This window comes from Tigriopus californicus, chromosome 4 (assembly GCF_007210705.1).
Source record: "Tigriopus californicus strain San Diego chromosome 4, Tcal_SD_v2.1, whole genome shotgun sequence".
Lineage (NCBI taxonomy): Eukaryota > Metazoa > Arthropoda > Copepoda > Harpacticoida > Harpacticidae > Tigriopus > Tigriopus californicus.
This window is the reverse complement of record NC_081443.1, coordinates 2,742,509-2,762,668: the sequence shown is the minus strand read 5'-3', so window position 1 is coordinate 2,762,668 and position 20,160 is coordinate 2,742,509. Positions and strand designations below refer to the sequence as shown.

At 43.5% G+C, this 20,160-nt stretch overlaps 1 protein-coding gene across 1 annotated transcript; it reads right to left on the bottom strand.

Moving 5' to 3' along the window:
• Window positions 1-1,547: 1,547 nt before the first annotated feature.
• On the bottom strand, window positions 1,548-19,729 carry LOC131879245 (protein sidekick-1-like). The gene is made up of 6 exons (XM_059225510.1): window positions 18,941-19,729; window positions 6,156-6,433; window positions 5,053-5,263; window positions 4,826-4,953; window positions 2,911-3,079; window positions 1,548-2,418 (listed from the first exon to the last, which is right to left on the bottom strand). Exons 1-6 carry the CDS (start codon window positions 19,017-19,019, stop codon window positions 2,261-2,263), a joined length of 1,023 nt encoding a protein of 340 aa, XP_059081493.1. The 5' UTR covers window positions 19,020-19,729; the 3' UTR covers window positions 1,548-2,260.
• Window positions 19,730-20,160: the final 431 nt, after the last annotated feature.

The following is a 20,160-nucleotide window of genomic DNA, read 5'->3' as shown; positions in this document are numbered from 1 at the left end:
TAACAAACGCGTAAAATGAATTGTTTGATAGGTTTCTTGCCCAAGCAAGATGCATTTGCATAAGGACGAGCCATCTAGCCAATGAGGTTTTGTGGGATGGTTCCACCCTATTACCTTGATTGATCCCTAGTCACTCATTTGCTTGGGACGGGCTGGCCGTTATGCTTGGTTGATGCTCAACAAGAGTACGAAAGGGGCTAGTTGCCCATGAAAAACAGAAGCAAAGGCCATGAAACCAGGAAGTCGTTGGCAACGGGCTCATTCCGAGATCGCCCAGATATGATCTCTCAATTGAAAAATGATCCACAGCTGTTCCCAACGCAATTAAGCGTCTTAAGTTTTCCATCATGATTTGCTATCCACGTGGTACAATCACACTACGAGCCAATCTTAATCCCTCCCATCGTCCACGCTGATTCATGTTGAAAAGAACAGTGCTGAAAAAAATGCAAATACCTTGTGCACACGATCTTGGATCATGTTAATCCGTCAATTCCCTGGACATGGCCACTGGTTATAACATCCCCTCCCGTTCCATCAATCCCTCCCTCCCTTCAGAAACTTTTCCCAGTCCCTCGCTTCAGTGAGTGCATATTGATGCACTTCTGCCCAAATTGCACCCTTAGCTGCCATTCTTGATGAGGTAGAATGTTCGTGGTCCATTTCCGCTTAAATACTGATTTACAAACCATTAAACATCGAAACTCAATTTGATTTCAACAAAAATGGAAAAAGAGGGATGAAGTTTGGAGGGTAAATCAATATTGAGCCTTGAACGTGTTGTGACTGATGAAATCTGACGAGAATACGAATGTTTTGTATCAACAATGAGTTGGTCATACATCAAGCAGTGATCAGGCGAACGGCCCTTTCTAGGCTACGATTCCTCAAGCTTGATGGTAAACTCAATAATTGGATTTTGGATCTCTCTCTCTCTCTGTCTCTCGTCTTGTCCCACTCACTTAGGACGACGGAAGAAGGGACGGGAGAAGCCGAGGGTGGTGCCCAAAGAACCCTCGGAGATTAAGGATGGTGATAAGGTGATTTGGGGTGGAAAATTTGGGGGACAATTTGGCATCCGACTCCATTTGTCCCGAGTGGAGGGAATTCGAGACAGAGCACTCCCAGGACTAAAAAGGAGGAGGGCGTTTTGTGGAACATGTGTCGCGACAACTAATAGATTGTCTTGAGGGATATGGCATGTTCTGCACCAAGTTGTTATTTAATTCCCTTTTTTGGGTTCCACGCTTCACTTGATATTTGGGTCAAGTCTGAAGGGACAATCAGCGATGTGTTGGCATGAAAATAGATAGGTATGTGTTATGCCAATCATCGCCCAGTTGGGCTCATAATCAAATTCTTGGTTGGGGACCCTGAACACGCAATGACCTAATTTTTATCTGAGTTACTGGTTTTCAAAGCCATGATTCCCAAGATGGTCTTCACTTCCGCTTTTTGGTATGGATTCGGCATAATCAATGCGACCCATATCGGTTTCCTTTTCACAACGAGTCGATTTAACGCCGATTGACAAGGACACAGACGTGTGTGGTAAGTTCCTTTATTTCAGTACCACTCACACTATCAGAATTGTTAGGGAATATGGTTTTAAATATTAGAATGAAGGAATCTCTCAATACTCAGATATTGCATGAAACGTTCGTAACATTTATTGAAACAATCATTTATCGCGGGCTATAGTATCCTTCGATAGTTTTGCGTATTTAACTTGTAACAGGTTGTAATTCATAATTGCTCTTCGGGGAGAAGGGGTGGGTTGAAATTTGACAACAATGTGATATTTTGTTTCAATTTATGGGTCAGAGATTTGCGAATGTGTCTCTGTTTCTCGATCGGTCACCATGATAATATCATCAGACCATTGGTTAGCTTCAAGAAGTAGCGTGACGATTCCAGAATACTAAAAAAATGCAACCTCACACAAACGCCGCGGAAAGTCCCTCTTCGATGCGTAGCCTTGGATTGGAAATGAGGGCTGGTCATTTGGACCTGCTCTTCACAAGAAATGTTCGGAGGTCCAGAAGGTTTTCACGGAGCACCTTCTTTGTTCCCTGAGTGACAGTGGCAAGACAGAACTTGGGGAAGTTTTTGACTGACGATAAATGTTCTGCACGTCATTTTTCACTCAAAACGCGAGAAAAATAAGCACTTCTTGCCTTTCCGTGTCTTCGTTCCTTCATTTTACTCAGCGCTTTCAAGAAAATGCTTCTTCGATCTTCAAAGTCCATCAATTTGCCTTTCAACTGACTTGCTGGGTGCTTTGCGATACAAGCATTACCAATAGGAAGTTGAGCATTCCCGGGAGTAGGAGGCGTGGCAACATTAAAAGGGCGTTTCGTGGCCGTGCCATGATGGAATGCCCTGCATTGGTACCCTTGCGTGCTCCGATATACTCGCCTGAAAAAGAACAGAGAAGGGAACTCTGGCATAAAGCTGATGAAATAATTTCCTTCAGTTTCTTTCAATGCAATTGCTATGTACGTACACCATTGGCTGGAATCGTCTTCCAGTTGAAGAATCCAGGAAAAAGGATCGGGCTAAAACTCTTAGTAAATTCCAGCCAAGGTCCAAACAAAACTTTAAACATGACGTTGACACTTCGAAGGCAAAAAACTTGCTTCATCACGCTTAACTTTTGTCTACCACATTACTCGTCATCCTTGGTCTTCAAGCCTTCAGAAAGTCACATTTTATTGCAATATACCAATCATTGGTAGTGTTAATAAAAATACTTGCACTCGAATGGTAAGCCCCAAGTGCGTTTAAGCATGTGCGTAAACGCACAGCCTTTCGAGCAAGCAAGATCCTTGGTGTAATGGAACTAAACAATCAACCCAAATGCATGCGATCCCTTTGACGTTAGGCAGTAAATTGAACATGAGCTCATACCTCGGAGAACATGAACATTGACTGAGACGGTTTGTCCTAGACTTGGCGAACAGGAATAAGTCCCGGAATCACTCGGCTTTGTGTGTTGAACCACCAGAAAACTGGCTGTGGTGTCACCCTTTTCAGTTATGACACTCACGCCCCCTCGTGGCGAGTCGTAGGATATGATCTGAAAAGAAAACAAGAACAAACCGTGAAAAAGCTCCATCTTAATGAATAGACTAGAATTAGCGGATTGTTATGCGATGAAATTAATCTTTGTGATATCTGGTTGCTTTCTAACGGAAACCATTGCTCGATATTGAAATTCCAAGATCATTTTCTAGTTTTTCCAGGATTCCATTCATCGTATGCTTTTTGCATGTGTAATAATTGAATGGCTGACATTTCGCTTTTGACAAATTAGTAAATGCCACTTGATCCATAAAATATACGAGTCGTCACACCATGTTATGTAAACCTAAAAAGTCGACCATCCACTTTGCACCTTGAGATACAGTACCACGTAGAAAACAACAGCCACGTCTTAAGCAATATAAATGCCTTGATTGATAGAGTGGTAAACATTCCAATAGAATATAGATGCTTTAACCTTGAACCATGAAAGTAGAAGGAAGAAATGATACAACTCTGCTGACTCTAATTCGTGAACGTTCACATATGAGTAACTTCTCCAATCTCCGTTCTCTGTCTCATACATACGAAATTATGACTGAGAATCAAAGGCCAGACTAGATTGATGGAAATAGCGTTGTATAAGTTGGGATGAATCTTTGTTGCATCCCTTAAAAAAGAGGAACGGCTTCTTGCATGTAGAGCTTTCTTGGACACACTAGAAAGGGATCACATAAAAACAAAGAGCATTAGAGCTTGGTAAATTGTTCCAGACTGTGAAGGTACGTCCCAAAATTCTTCTGAGAGAGTTGCTCTTTCTCTGATCGAAACCGACGAAAAAGAGAGAGAGAGAGAGAGAGAGCTTGATGTAAAAAGTCATGCAAATTTGTTTAAGCAGACTTCCCTGTGGGCTTTGAAATGAGCGTTGGTCATGCTAGTGTTCACACTTGGCTTCTGGCAAAGAAGAATAAGAATGGATGAAAGAGCAGGTCTCGAGGGAGTTTGGTGGGACGGTTCTTTGTGATATGTTTTGCATATTGTAGTATTCCTGGAGAAGTTTTTTATGTATCTGAATACTGGCACCCGGGACGTGGGCCTTGTCTAGCATTATTAAAACTTTCAAGACGAACGCAACCTTGAGGAGAGGCTAATGAGATTAGACCATTTCGCCAAAACACTGACAGCTGGCTTGTCAAGCTCGCCTTTGAAGTGTCCGTCTCCGGACACTTTTCTGAAACAACTTGAGGCTTGAAAATGTGATGTTTGACGCCATGAAGTTTATGGTCTGTGTGGGGGACTGACAACTACGTATTCAATCATCAAAAGGCTCGCATAAGGCCACCCGAGCTGTGTTGCAATGAAACGTAATGCAACTCCTAAAGGGGACGGGGGTTTAGTGCAATACATTGGAATGGCCACAAATCGAACCTAGCCATATGTGTTTACGGTCAATTGATTCGGCGTTTCTCAAGTGCTCCACGAGCCTTTATTATTCCGGAAAATCCAATCAACTTGATCCTGACCAGAGTTCGTAGGAGGCTTAATGATGGTCTTCCATCTTTTCCCCTCGACAGACAAGCCCTCGCATTCCAACCACAATAAGCAGATATAACAAAACATGGGGCCTTCTTGACTGGGGCCCTAATGATACAAGGAAAATGGACATTGCTTTTTCGCCTTGGGTATGCTTAACTACTTCAATGTGGAATCGAAAAAACACCAGAAAAATTGCTCTGAAATACACACACAAGAAGTATACTAGGTGTGTGAACAATAAAACCAAGACACCGATAATACTTACAGCATCATTGTGTCTCCAGAAAATGTAAGAGGGCGGCTCAGGACTATCTTCAATCACACAAGTCAAGTTCATGGTACTGCCTTCTTTCAGGTGAATGTCAGGGCCGCCAAGAATGGAGGTCTTGGGCTCTGAAAATGGAAATCAATGACACCAATTACCCTACTTCAATGGCATTACAATGGGCTGGGGATAATCGCCCCCTTTAGCCCGGCATGGCGAAAACTCACCTGCTACGGAGAGCGTGACAGTGTGACTTGTTGGAGGTGTGGTTGATATTTGACACTGGTATTGGCCCGCATCCCGATGCGTGACGGGCTTGATTTGGAGCAAGTAGTCCTCTGAGAACATCTTGTGAATGGCCTTGAACCGCAGGTCCGATGTGTAGGTCAATCGACCGATTGTGAGCAAATGCGTATCCGAGTATCGTACCCAAGAGACCTGGAAGAAAACCAAGGGAAGCATGGGTATTGGTCTACTTAAGAATTGAGTTCAAGATTAAATCTTGAGGCCTTTAAGGCCATTGCTTGTAAGCTAACGGTGGCTAGACTAAAAGAACACTTCAAGTGATGGTTCTCGGCTAATGGCATTCAGGTGAAATCAAGGGCTTGTAATGGTGCTCCGGCCATTCTGGCCACCCTTTATTGAGCTCAGACATGCTTTTGGCCACGAAAAACTGGCTACACCGTGTATGTAGTAATGATCGTGAGATACTTTGAGAAGTGCTCGAATATGGTTTGTTGTTTCGACAAAAAGTGAACCTTAGGGAGAAACTTGAACACGCGAAACAAAGAATCAAGCAAGAACAGCAATGTTCCTAAACTGTCGGTCAAGACAACTTAATCGTCTTTAATTAGTTCTACTACGTACTGGGGGGACCATTCTCCTAATATGTAAAGTGGGTAAGCAAATATTTGACGTCATGTCCAGTGGGGGTCAATCGACCCACGACGTATAAGGCAATTTGTCTCCTCAAGGGCCTTTGGTTTCTTTTGAGCCTGGCCTGGTCGAGATTCTCGAAACAATTCATTATCATTAGTGACTTGGCTAATTCCGGTTCGTTCCGACCGAGAGGGTATCATTAACTCTGTCTTACAACTTAGAGGGACTTAAAAGATCCTCCTGAAGATAGCTTTGGAAAAGAGTTATTGAACCAAACATCAAGATTGTCATTCTCCGAAAGAGTACGTACTCGCTTGGACCACACACATGGAAAACACCCACGGTAAAAGGGTTTCTTTTCTTGGAAGCACTCCCACAATCTACATTTGACGCTGGATACATCTTAAGCTAGATTAGGCTATGATTTGAGCGTTGTATAGTATGTCGTTACCGTCTTATTGCCGACATCTTTGACCCGGCAGTTCAAAATAGCAGTCTTGTCCAGGACTGCGGTCACATTAGGAGAATTATTGAGGTCGAACACGGGAACGGAGTCCCCATCGGAGACGCTCGGCGGTGAGGGCTGTTCGCGATATCCGTGATGGTGAGATCGTATACGACCAATGTTGTCATCCTCAGGCGACACAGAGTGGCTTGGAGTCGGATGGGTGTCGTACAGTTTATTGATGTCTGCTTGAATCTTTTCGTCTCGATGGTGGTAACTCCAAGCTGGAAAAACAAACCAATACGAAAAGGGGTTAATCGGGTTAATCATCGGGTCCATCCAATGTTAGAAAGATTCCGAGAGGAATATTGGAACAAATATGAGCTTGAAGCGACCCGTGTGGTGATAGCTTCCAGACTAGAGGAGTCTTTTTGCTTGGATCCATGTTCAAGATTGTTGAATTCATCTAGACTAGAAGGTTCGTTCCATTTATAATGGGGGAAAAGCGAACGAATTTCAGGGAGCAACTTGGGCAGCACCAAAGTTTTGCTTGGAATGACGCAAGGAGATCCCGTGATGGATCGAGTCTTGGCCCGGTGCTTTTCTTTTATGGCCACTTCCCACTTGACGATTTGAATAATGTTGACAAAAGGAGCTTACGGCTTCGAGAATGGCTTAGTAAGTGAGGGCCTTGGCAGAAAGAGAACTTCAGCCAGAACTTAATATTCGTCAAGATATCTTCAATATAACCCGACCAACTTCGTCACGACCTTCTCGTCCAACAGGGCTATTCGTTTCATGGTCCTATTTTGTCTTCATGTGAAAACTTCATGAACACCCAGAGGGCTTGTTCATTTGCCGTAAACTTGGCACTGTGGAACACATCGTATTCAAGGGGGCACGAGCAATATGATCCGAGCTCGCACTTTGCTGGCACTGTAAAGTCTCTCGGAGACTGACACTAGAATTGAAATTGGAGTGTCGACCTCTTTCATGAGCAGAAGCTACGTAGGAATCATCAAGACATGTCTAAGTTTCACAAACCTCTCAAGATAATTGGAGAAATCTACAAAACTATCATGGCATCCCTGTATGCTCGACTAAGCGATTCAAAGTTTTATGACTTTATCTTTTGGGAACAAAGTGGAAAGAAAGTAGATTCATTCAAAACGAAATCGTCTATCCTTACGTACAGGCTTAAACCATTTTTTCTCTCCCCTCGTGCTGAAACTTGAAACAATGAGTTGTCAAATGAAAACAAAATTCTAAAGCCGAGAAACTTGCAAAGGCCTGAAAATTAATTCTTCTTCTAAATAAATACTTCCTTTCAATTCCTCAGATAAGCCAAGAGATCATTTGGAGGCACTTCCAAGAAACTCGAATCTTTCCCAGGGAAAAAACAACCCCAAGCAACTCATGGAAAAGGGGAAAAGGGGAAATGGGACGATGTGATTAGCAAAGTTTGGGAAACTGAACACTGAAGGTCGCCACGTGTGTTTGATTCTCTCGCCTCTAGAATTGGTTCTTCCCACAACCTCTGTAAAGGTACTAACTAATTCAGAACTTAATTCATTCCCATTGGCGACAGAGGTTGTTGGTTATTAGTTGCTGGTTGCTGGGAGGAGGGAATCTCATCTTTTAAGCCAAGTTTTTGAGAAAGACGAGTGGGTTTACGAGCTGGCGAGGCAACAAGCAAAGTTGGTAGTGTTTCATGAGTACCAAAGCTAGCATATACAGGATAGAATTAGGCCACTAGACTGTCAGTGATGGTCCCAAGGGTATTGTAAACCACCTTCTTCGTCTTCTTCCTCCTTCCAGTCGCGCTCTTATCTCTCTCTCTCTCCTTCTCTCTCTTGTCTTGGCTTTTCGCTCGACCTCAAAGACACAAGAGCAGATAAGAAGGCTGGGCACCAAGGTAGATGTTAAAGGCCATTGGAATGGAGTAGAAGACCACAGATCTGGCGTTGTGAATTAGATGGATAAAGACCACCGTGCAATCGATTGAATATGGGAGATTCCTGAGGTATGCTTTTGTCGAGAAAAAAGACTGTCATTGGTTCTTTCCTCTTATCTATGGATAAGAATCACTAAGGTCAGGAGAACTTCCTCTGAGATCCTGATAAGTATGCTAGCCACTGTACCACGAACTTCAAAGGTTTCATTGTTGCCGACCCAGCTTCGATTGGTATCTTGTTCTTGCTTGGTCATCTCTAACTCAAGAATGGGAAACTAATGGACGACATTCAAGAGGAGGCAAACAACTTGTGACGCTCTGATAAAGCATTCCCGTTGGGTCCCCCTCTATATTGCAAACATATCTATGGAAAAAGGGTCCCTTGGGACTTTGCTTGAGGAGGACATATCTTGCCCGAGTCGTTCGAGGCATCTTGCGTTGACTTGTGAACATGATGTATGCAAATTAATTTGCTCTCTCGCTCTCTTTCTCTCTCTCTTTTTGCATGTCTCAAAAGATCCTCAGGAAGTAATTATTTCTCAAGGAAACTTTTTTCCAGATTCCCTCGCAAGCTAAACCCAAACAACCTTAAAAAGGCGTGTGTTTTAAGTGAGCAGGTTTTATAGGGAGTTTTAGGATAGTATGAGCAATTTGCGGTGAACACCATGGTGTTCATTTTCTTAATACTTTATTGGCACTTTTTGTTCCAAATCTTCCCTCTCAATATCTCTTTGGAAGTAGATTGTCACATATATTACGATGAAATCGTTATTCCAAACTGAGGAACGCTTTCGCAGTGAGGAGGCATTGGGGTCTGTCTGGTCAATCCATTCCGACTTGGAAGTAGAAGGAGAATTTCTATGAGGACTTTAGATGTACCGGAAGCACTCTTAAGACCTTGATACTGGTGGTCGGTCAGTGGATGGGTGGTAGTTTCCAGAGTCTTCAGGGTTTGGCAAAAAAGAGAGGATTCCAAATTTTGCTTGAGAGACCGTCTCAATGGAAGGTCAACTTCAAAGCCTTGCTTAAATCCTTTTGATGAGGATCTTTTTCCGACGAGAGCGACAGCCTAATACTCCGGGGAGATCAAGTCCACAAAAAGATAGACAAATAATACGCATTCTTTCCCTCTGGAAGAAACCCGAGTTGAGACCCGTCGTCGATCACCTCTCTTGGTTCGCTTTCATTTGAGCTCGTCTGAATCAGGCAAAAAAACGGGGCATGAATTTGCTTTGCCAATAACTTAACAAGAGCTCCCGACTTGTTATCAGTCTGTCGCTTTGGTAGTGACAAGTGGCTTTGGTATGGCTCAAAGCCTTCCCCTTTCTTAGCTTAGTTGGATAGGTCTTTCCCCCTTCGAAGTAGTACAGCATAGTCAATAGAGGCCACCAGGCAGGTGGGAACTCATCGAGCAATTTTCCCAAGAGAGATTTGTGGACGCCAAGGAACCTTTGAGAGCTTCTTCAATTTCGACAGCGAGTTCTGCCCCATGCCATTCATCTCATCCCAGAATGAACACCGCTATTCAATGGAAGGAGGAGTCTCAAGACTGAGGATCAGAGAGGATACTAGAGGTGCTGCAGCCCAATATAGTTTCCCAATCTTGCAAGCCGTATCGTGCAGGCGTCTTATACTGAAATCATTGCGCAAACATGGCCCCTGTCAGAGATCAATCGGGTTAGAAAGTACAGTAGCGTCGCCGGTGGTCCGAGTAAACTTGAATATTCTTGCTTGTCTCTCAATGGAGAGAGGTGTTTGTGCAAGTGGATATATTATCATTGCCCTCTCCACGGTCAATTCTGTTGACAATATCATGTTTCGTGGGCCTTTCAACCAAATTAGTTTTCCCCTTTTCAACATGCACTTCCCATTCTTTTCATCAAGAAAGCCAACCAAAGATTGCGCAAGTGCAAGTGGAAGGTGCAAAACAACTTCATTGGCAACGATTCTAATCCCGCTCTGACCAGGCAGGACCTCGTTTCCAGTGAAAGCAATTAACTTGAGCGAAATCACTTCCATTCGATTTGATGAGAATCCAAGTGGAGAAAGAATGGCTAACCGAAATGAAGCTCACGGACGGATTTTGGGGCCGGATTGTCATACTTGAACATCCAATCGAACTCAAACGCACACAGCTGCTAGCCAACTCAAGTCGTCAATGGATTCACTTTCATTTCGTTCGAACGAGCAACTCTGCTGCGACTGTGAGCTATCGGGGTCTGTGAGCCATCGACGTCCTCACTGACGTTCCTTTGCTCTTCCAAGATCGACAAGATTTCCGGTAGCCCTTGAGGGTGGCAACCAGAAGAGAATTTCAAATGATCCTCCTGGGCCTCGATTGAACTTGGGAGTTGGGACAGGTCGCCGCCGCCTGCTGACTCAAGGATATTTGAAGGCTTCCCCAAAGTTTTCATCACAAACCCATGCGCAGCCTTCGTCGATCAACAGACTATCCCGGTGTGATCTCCTGCTTGTCTTTCTCATTGACTTCATTTCTGTTGGAACCCATGGGGCTGCAAATTACTCTCCTTCTCTTTCACTCCCTCCTCACTCTCGCCTTCATCTCCATTCCATCCGATCATAATTTATGCAGAAGAGCCTCACAAGACGTTGGATGTTCATCCAGATCAGATCCGCCCAAGGGCTCTCATCGTTCTCGTCTTCTCTTCATCGTCCTTGTCTTTGCGTGTATTGATAGTTCCATGACCAAACTGTATTATCTTCCTTGAAGTAATCAAGTCATATTCATCTTCTCATCTGTCTTTCTTGCCCTCGGGCCAGTGGGTGGATCTCAAAATATCGCTTCATGGTCCAATAAAATGCTTGTTCTGCGATATGGCAAAGTGAGGTTCTCAGATAGCCATCGACTCGAGTCGGAACAAGAGCGAGCCATGTCGTTCAAAGCAAAGCGACATAGGTTCAAGCGAATCCACCAGATCTGCTATTCTCCTTCTCCACCCGCACACTAACATTCGCTCATTTTCTACATATTCCCGAACGCTTGGGAAGATCTATTAATCCAGCCGAGAACGCCGAAGGTTGCTTTTGCACTTGACAAGACTTAATCTGAGGATGAGGAGCTTCAGGGTGACGGAATCAAGACGCCCCAAAACGTCAGTTAGTCGATTCAGAATGTCTCCAGCAGACATGGAGTGGGTTTGAAAAATGAACCTTTTTGCATAATTTCTGCAGTACCAAAGACTGCCGGAAGACTCACTCTGAATGGTGTCATCAAAAACTAAGCCCCTTCATCTGATAGTGTTATTGTAGCGGTGGTTCGTACATGTGGCGGTGAGAAAAAAAGTGCGGCGGATGTTGAGCCCTTTGGAAAGCCAATGGAGGGTTGGGAGGCACAAAAGAGACCAAAGATGGAACTTCCCCCATTCTACCAAAGCCCTCCTCTTATAATAACTTGCCTTGCTTGTACGCATCAGCTAGTGCGGGAAGCCAACGCTACGGAGCACTTTCTTTACAAAAGGAAGAAGAGAGCGAGAGGATTAAAGTTAGCCAGGATTAGAATTTTGCCCACCGTAATGCATGTCAAAATCAATGGTCCATGTCAAGAGCGCTATCTAGTCCCATTTCGATTGCTGGCTCCACGGTGTAACGATCGAATAGGTTACTAAGATTCATGGGCACCTCGAGTTATGCTGCCATTGTAGATATAGGAATTTCAGGAAGCATTCCGCCGCCATAAATCTTGTCTTGGGTGCTACTACATTCGGCGTGTTTGTAACTCAGATTGCCATCTGGGAAGGGAAATCCATCTAGAAAATGAGGCCAAGTGGTGTTTCCCTTCCGACCCTGGAGGAATCGTGCTCCATCCCAAAGGCTGAAAGAGGCAACAGAATCGCCCTCATTTCAAACATGTGTCACATTTTCTTTCCAAACAGGCTGCTCGGCTTTACTTTACCATTAGATTCGGGGACTCTTTGGCCCCCAAAAGAGACAAGACAGGATGCTAGCTGGTCAAGACCTCGATTATAAAGATTTGGTCACTTTAAACAATTGCTTATCCCAAGGACGCCGATGGAGTCACAACTTCGCCAGAGGTCAAGTCACGGCAACAAAAACATGGGTTGACCAGTTTTCAGGTTCCGTATGGTATAACGATACGGTATACGCGTATGTACGGTATAGTAGAAAGTCTCCAGGCACAGTGCTTATAAAGTAAGCAAACCATTTCCCGGGACTGTTTCTTGGGCAAGATGTGTATAGGAGAGTGATTGGTGAAGTTAATTGATTACAATGAATGAGTTGGGTAGCCAGTTTGTTCATTGTATAGGGCGATTTATTTCCGACCTTAGGCTGGAGGAAGTAGGGATGAGTAATTCCGACAAGTTGTGGTCCATGATAGGTACATATAGAGGCAAACCTACTTGGTAGAACTTCCTTCCCAAATCTAGAAAGCTGATTCAGGACCTACCGTACAAGAATGAACACAAGTTGATGGTCTGAATTTAGAGACGATCTCGCTGAAACGACACATTTCAGGCTTCATTGACTGCGTTTAATGTTGTGGTGGCACATTATGACACGCTTGAAGGAATGCTCTTTTGCCTTCAGGTGATTGGAATTTCAAAACATTTGGTCTATCATCATTATCATCATCATTGTTGTTGTTATTGTAACATGTTTCCTGTGGAGAATGAACGGAGGTACCCAATAGCAAATATCCAAAGTCTGTCATAAATGGCAAATTAATGTTGCTAGCCTTTTTCAACCCCAATCCCATCCGATAATTCTTGTTTTCTTGGAAGACCAGGGAATAATTTGCTCACCTTCTGACACGGCAAACGAAAGAGAGGAAAAGAAAGAGGACGACGACGACGACGAAGAAGAAGAGGAAGAGGAGAGCAACGTTCCATTTCTTTTGGAACCATTCCGCACACCATCAACAACCAACCAACTAACCAACCAACCAACCAACAAACAAAGGAAGGCAAGAACGAGCAAATAACGTTTCCCAACAATGTGCAAATCAATCAAATGGAGATATAAATGGGCCTGAGTGTGTCAAGTGGGGGTATTACGCGAAAAGGAGGAAATTAGAGACAAGCTCTCCTTTTTGGGACAATGGCACAGGGCGGGAAATCGCACATGAGAGTAATGGGAACAAACGATCCATGGTAAATAATGGCTACCAACGAGTTTTACCGCAACTTGTTCCCAGGTATTGTGTGTTTTTGTACGTACATACATAGAGTTCGTGTACAACGCAAGAAGTTTTATTCACCATTTGCAATTGTGCAGGATCTGGAACACAGACCGAGTAGTTTTTGCTCCATGATTCTGCCTGTCATAAAAAGTGAGCAAACATCATTTCTCTTCATGACCTCTCATCTTAGACACGAGAAACTGGGCAAAAAAGAAGGATTATTTTTTTCTCACACAGAGAAAGAAGGTTTCCAATTTAATTCTCTCTATGAAGAAGTTGGACCACTCAACTGTGTATACGAGTATTCTTTTCCAAGTTATGAAATATTAGGGCTCGAACCTTCTTTGTGGGCCAGGACGACGACGAAGGCCATATCTGCTTCACAAACTTTTCCCCCTCCAGCCTTAATTTGGCCCATTGTTGTTTCATTTGTCTCTAAAGGTTTTTTTTCTTCCGTAGCTTTCACCGTGAAAAAGACTCACCGAGGAAGAAAAATTCGAAAGTAACCTTTCCTCCTCTAGGATTGAGGACCATCCACAGAGGATGACATAATAAAGGTACAGAACGTCGGTAGACGTTTGACAAACTCTGTTCAAATGTGTCCTCCTTCTCTCATATTTTCGAAAACTAAAATCTAATTATTGCCTTGACTTTGATGTTTTATGACAAAAAAACCTGGCCCTGCTCATCTTGTACCCTACAGACCTAGCCGACCTGGGAAAGATTCTTTGAGTTTATAGGACGCAGCAGTACCCCAAGAGCCTTCCTGTTTACTTAAGAAAAACCAAACGGGTCAAAAGCCTTTTTTGTTGCAGTAATAGGGCAACTTCGAAGATGGCAATCCCGCTATTCTGATTTATAGAAGGCATACGCCCCTTTCTACTGGTTCTGGTTTTATGACCCTCAAGGGTTGGAGTAAAACCTTGAGGGGACATTTCGTCGGCAAAAGTGAGTCGGATATTCTAAAGGCGACTAGAGGATTGTTAAAAGTAACAGGAAGAAGGTATTGTCATTCAGAAGACATTAGAAGAGATAGCAGAAGTGCACATTTCTTTCGTGGCCTTCCATTGCTGCGTTTGGGCTTCGAGGAAAGGAAGCAAGATGACAAATTCAAATTTGGCGCCCGTGACATGAATTGAAAGCAACTGGTTGAGTGTGTCGAATAACTAAAAGCTTGGATGGCTCAAAACTTTTTAAATCAGATCTGCACCTGTTTTGCGATTGGGAGCCATGCATCTTCCCAAATGCTTCACACAATGCCATATAGTACCAGTTCCTATGAGTAATACCTATGTACGTACGTACAATGTGTATGCGCTACATCGTGAGGCCTACTGAGGACAAAGGTAAACGAGTGTTGGTTGTAACAATGATTTGCACTAAATTTCAACGATTCAGATTAGACTATGAAGCCTTGCTTGAGCCAGCCCAGTTTGGTCTTTTTGAGCCGGGCAAAGTTTGCTCAAATGAAATTAGGGCTTTGTCAACTTGGCCAAATGTTTGCTTGATAATTTTGCCTCAGGACAATAAACCAGTTAGAAGGTAGTCCAAAATAGAATGTGGCATCCAGGAGGTATGATGTTTTTAAGAGACTAGAGAATCCGGGAACGCCTCTCATCTTGCTCAGGCTTGAGAAACAAACAAGGTCTCGTCAATTTTGATGCGTAGGAACATGTTTGGTGGCAAATGGATTCCAAGAAGCGAGTTTGTTTTTCTTGAAGAGCGAAAAATCTTGAAGACCTTTTTCCTCCGAATGTTCTACTCATCCTTCAGCAATAATATTGTTAGCCTCGTTTTAGTGGCGACCTCAGGGGTTCCAGAGATGGGCAATAATGCTGTTGCTTTGGCATCATGATGTTGTACACAGCACTACGCAGTTCTCAGATTATCTGGACTGATCTCCAAATGGTTCCTTCTGGGACCATTGCCAAGACATTGTTGAAATCAAAAGATCATTTGGCAGTGCCAGAAATCTGATTTCAGCAGAAATCCCGGGGGAAACAACACAAGGCACGAGGTAGTATACAGCACAGTACATATCCTCAGATGTGGAACGAAGGGGAAGCCAAATTCTGAATTGTTTTTTCTTCTTTTGCAGCCTTGCCCTAAATTGACAAAGAATGCTGGCAACCAACTTGCAAGAAGGGGAAGTATTGGATTTTGTCCTCTAAAGGAAAGGCCACCATAACGTGATCTCGTCGACCTTCCCGTCCCCCGGCTGGGCCAACCAACTATGCCCTTTGATCCCTGAGTCTCAAGAGAGATGATTCTGCAAACTCTTTATTGTTTTCCAACTCCAAAATGGGCGCGTCACCCTTAGGGTCGTTGCTTTGTTTACTTTTCGAATGAAAATATCGGAGGGGAAACCAAAGAGGACCACGAATAGAAAGGTTGCTCTCTGTCCTTGGGTGTTTTGTCACAGGCCCACAAATCTTGCTTGCAGGATATTTGATTTATGGAAACAAACACAATCCCCTCGAACTAATTCATTCCAAGGTTCAAGGTTTGACGAGCGATTCATATCATGGCATCATAAAACCAAACGGTTCGACTCTTTACGAGCCTTAATTGGAGGACGAGGAGGACGAGGATACAACCAGCCAACCGTGCTGGTCTACCAGAACGGCATTGCATTCGGAGAATATGTTTCTCATGACATTTAGGAGGACCATTTTTCACAAACAATATGACCCTTCTGCATCCGGGCCTTGTTGCACTTTCCGTTTAAATCACGGACTCAGAAGAGCCGACCAATATTAGCTTGGGAACACGGAAAATGGACCCAGGAAGACTCAATGGGATTGCATCTTCAGGATGATTGATATCCTTCCTATTGTTGCGACATTACCCTTCAAATACACATCCAACTGTGACTTTGATCAACCAAAGCGAGCTTTGGAGATAGACCGCACGGTCGTGTTTTGAAATGCACTTTTTCGCTCTGAAATATGTTGTTGATGACCCATGGAAGTGTGGGAAACATGCTTACTCCTGGGATATGATGAGCACGAGCCGCTCCTCTCAAGGCCCTTTGTACTGTGTACGTATAATGCAGTGATAATTATTCTTCCCCTCACTAATTTACATGCAAGAGTGAACAAATTTAGGAAATGCACCACAGGTTCTCTAATTGAGCATGAGGAAATATGAAGGCATCATTGTTTCGATTTGTTGGTTTGCAACGCCAAAAAGTTCAAATTTCTGGCCATGTCAAAGAAGAGAAACAACAAAGGATGCATGACCATTTCGATTTTATGGATGGCATCATTTCATGACTTTTTCCACTTCAGCATTTCCCTGAGGACTTGACTTAAGACTTTGCATACTTGTTGGAGAGCAAAAAACCGTCAGATTTATGACTTGCCCTTTTTATGTATAATTTGGGGTAAATGTTCTGGATTTATTTGACTAATTTACATAGTTTTTGCTCAGTTCTTTCTTTTCCCCCTTTGTGGGCCGAGAAATCGTGAAAGATCGCCTCTTCGACAAAGAAGCCTCCCCTTGAAGTGTTGGGTATGAACCTTCATGATAGAAGGTATGGATCGTTGTACGAGTGAACAACAAAGATTTACTTATTCCTTCTGGGCCATGAAAAATGAAATGTGGAAGGTGAAACATGAGATTACATGTAATCTGAGGACGCCTCTCAACAAAATTACCTCAGAGGAAACACTTTGATGGGGCTTCATCAATCCTGAAACAGGCGGTGGTTGGTTGGCCCTATCCGAAAAAAATAACCCAGCCCTGTTAAAACTCAAGTTTGTTCCATTTCAGACTTGATATGTTTTGACTTTTCTTCTTCGTCTACCACTTCGAGGCAAAAGCCGAACATGGCGAAGAAGGCGAAGAAGAAGAAGAAGCCGCAACTTTTTGCTGGGGAGTGCGTGCTTGGAAGCTTTCCGGGGCCCATATTTGCCTCATTTTCTTGTAGTGAGTGGTGGAAGGGCATCTAACAACTGTTATGCTCTCCGGAGGAGGACTGGGTGGAGGAACAAGAAGCACCGCCTTGTGTTTAGAAACCGTGAAATCGAAATGTCGGGAAATGTTATGTGGGTAAACAAGAAAAGCCAAGTTCCAGGAAAACCCTTCAAGAGTGCAAGTTGCCAACATGGCACCTTCAAAGTCTTGACCCAATATTCAATGAATGGCTTTCAAAATTAAAGAGCTTTTAGGTTTGGCGTTAGTTCTTCATGTTAGCCCTCTAAATGTAAGGATTAGTCATGTATATGTGGGGCTAACATATGTCTCTTCAATGATACAAACGTCAATCGTTATCCTTGTCAGGCTGCAAGACATAAATTCGTGTTGACTCGAAAACGCTGCATTTATTGATCACTCACCACACGGCCGCAATTGATAGAATAAGATTTCCTTGTGGTTTGTAACACTAATAAAAGACGACCTTTCCGAGTGACGTCATGGTCTTTGTCAAAGTAAGGATTCTCAATTCATTTCTGTGGAGCTGAACCTAAGTTTCCTTGCCTCCGTCGAAACATGAGCCCCTGTTAAATTTGATTCTGTCCTAACTTTTTCTCCCCCTCTTTTTTATGAAACATTTCACCCTTTTCGTATCAATTGAGATGAAAAGGCCAAAAGAAGCAGAAATGGCAGTTGGAGGGTTGGAGTAGTAGAATGTCAGCGGAAATCGGGCTTTGGTTCTCCCTTCACGGTACGAGGGAAATGTCAAGCCCTATTAGGCTGCAAATAAATTTGACAAACAAGACAATCTATTTTCAAAAATAGCTTTCAAAAGGTAAAGACGTCAGCTTGATTGCAATCGCTTGAATGCAGCAAAAAGAACCGTCAATATTAGGACCACCTGAACGAGCTGCAGGAATATAACAGAAACTAGGCCACTTCTTTCTTACTTCAATCAATAACCAGTCGGCTCCCCTGGGACGAAATTGAACATGAGCTTGTTTCCTATAGTTGGAATTATGGTTTTCTGCTTTCTGAATGTGATCTGAAAAACTTGGTTCCGAATCATGAGCCCATAATGCGCTTGTCTTTATGCATAGTCTATAATCAGTTCAAATCAAGCTTGTGGGAACAACTTGGAACACGACAAATAATCAACTGTTTGTTGCCCATTAGTCATTTCTTTGCTACTTAATTTGACATTTAAGCTGAAGCATGGACTACTCAAACATTTGGATCGAATGTGGTTATTGACCCGCACGACAGGTATTAAGGTTAAAAGACACGGATCCTCTTCAGTGGTCCAATCCAAATCTACCCAAATCAATGTTCCGAGGTGACTTGATGACCTTGTTCTGTGAGTATTTTCGTCATTGTAATACAGCTTAACCGCATCTCCTTCACATAATCCTTTTACTTAAGGTAACACAATCAGTCGATCTATCATATTCCCACTCAGCTTTGGCTAATGAAAAAACACACGAACTTAATTCTGCAAACGAAAGGGATCAATTCCAGTTTGGGCTCTATGGATTATAGGTAATAAGTGCGAAAGCTATCTGAGGACCAGTTTTAAAAGTTTGGATCAATCTGAAATCTGAATCCTTCAACTGAATCTCTCGAAATAGAGCTTGCAGAACTGAAGGAGAAGACGAAAAGGATCGTTTAAGAAGAGCGTCTCGTTTGTCTTAAGCTTAACTGATGATTGCATTTCTTCTACTTTCAAGCGGAAGATCTCGGATTTCCATTTCAATTCCTTACCTTGGTTGGAGGAACATGATAGAAGGATCTGAAGCACAAGAATGGAATGTTGGAGCAATAAATTTGAGCCCGCCATCATTTTTCGTGAGCTACGAGACCCAAAGATCGAGAACGAGTTATGACCGCTGGTGTTGTTATCGCTATTGTTGTTGCTGTTGTTGTTGTTGTTTTTCTTAGTGCACTCGATATATGATTAAAACATGGCCCATCGAGGATGCTCTTGAACCTTGAGGGCTCCTCAGATTTTTCGCCAACTTCGAATAGGGTCCAAATAGGGAGGGGCTTTTTATAGCCCTGCCAGCTATAAACCAACGAGGATGATCTAGCCAGTTAATTGCTTCGTCTCCACCTCATCAAGCACATGCTTAACTCGTTGGAAATGAAAATTAAGTCTGACGGAGGAGACACTCTAGGCTGTTTGTTCGTTCGTCTGTTCTCATATGTAGAGGTAGCGAGTAGATTGTGCGAGATAAAAAGAGACAAAAGAGACCCTAAAGACCATCCATCCACCTTGGTTATCAGGCCCAGACACAAATCTCAGTCATAAAGCTAGGCTGGGTAACGCTATTTCCAGCCTTGGACACATCCAGGGGACAAACCGAACGCACACTGTCCCTAAGAGACCCTTTGGGTAAAACTCTGTTCTCGTTGCTGTTGTTACTGCTGTTGTCGTTGTCGTTGTCCTGGTCTTGGTCGTTGTCGTTTTGTTTCGAAAAGAGAGGCCGGACAAGATCACGCAGCACTGGAACCACCTTCTGTCGATCTCAAGCTCACGGAGAGCACTAAAGGGGGCTTTGGATTCGCCTTTTTCTCCTCGTCTGGCTCCACTGGCTTCACTACTGAGAGCTCAATCGGCCGTTCTCGTTCCAATGTTCCACGAGGAGAGAGACGAGTTCCACCCTCTTCTTTCGCTTCTCTCGCGGCTCGCCGAGTTTTTACGTACAACCAGTCAACCAACTATCCACCCACCCACCTACCAACCAACCAATGTATTAAGTCCTCTGCTTCTTCCCTCTGGAGTGAGGAGTGAGTTTGGAACTTGGAAATCGAGAATCGTTCTTGTTTCGAAACGGACACAATTGAAAAGGGGCTACCGGAGTTCCAATCCTTGAACCAGAGTGCATGAGGAAAACGGACCGAATCAAAATCAGGTTTTGCCATGGTGTAGGTTTTCAGTTCTCATTTGCTCCGATCAGACTTTGACAATCGATTGACTGGAC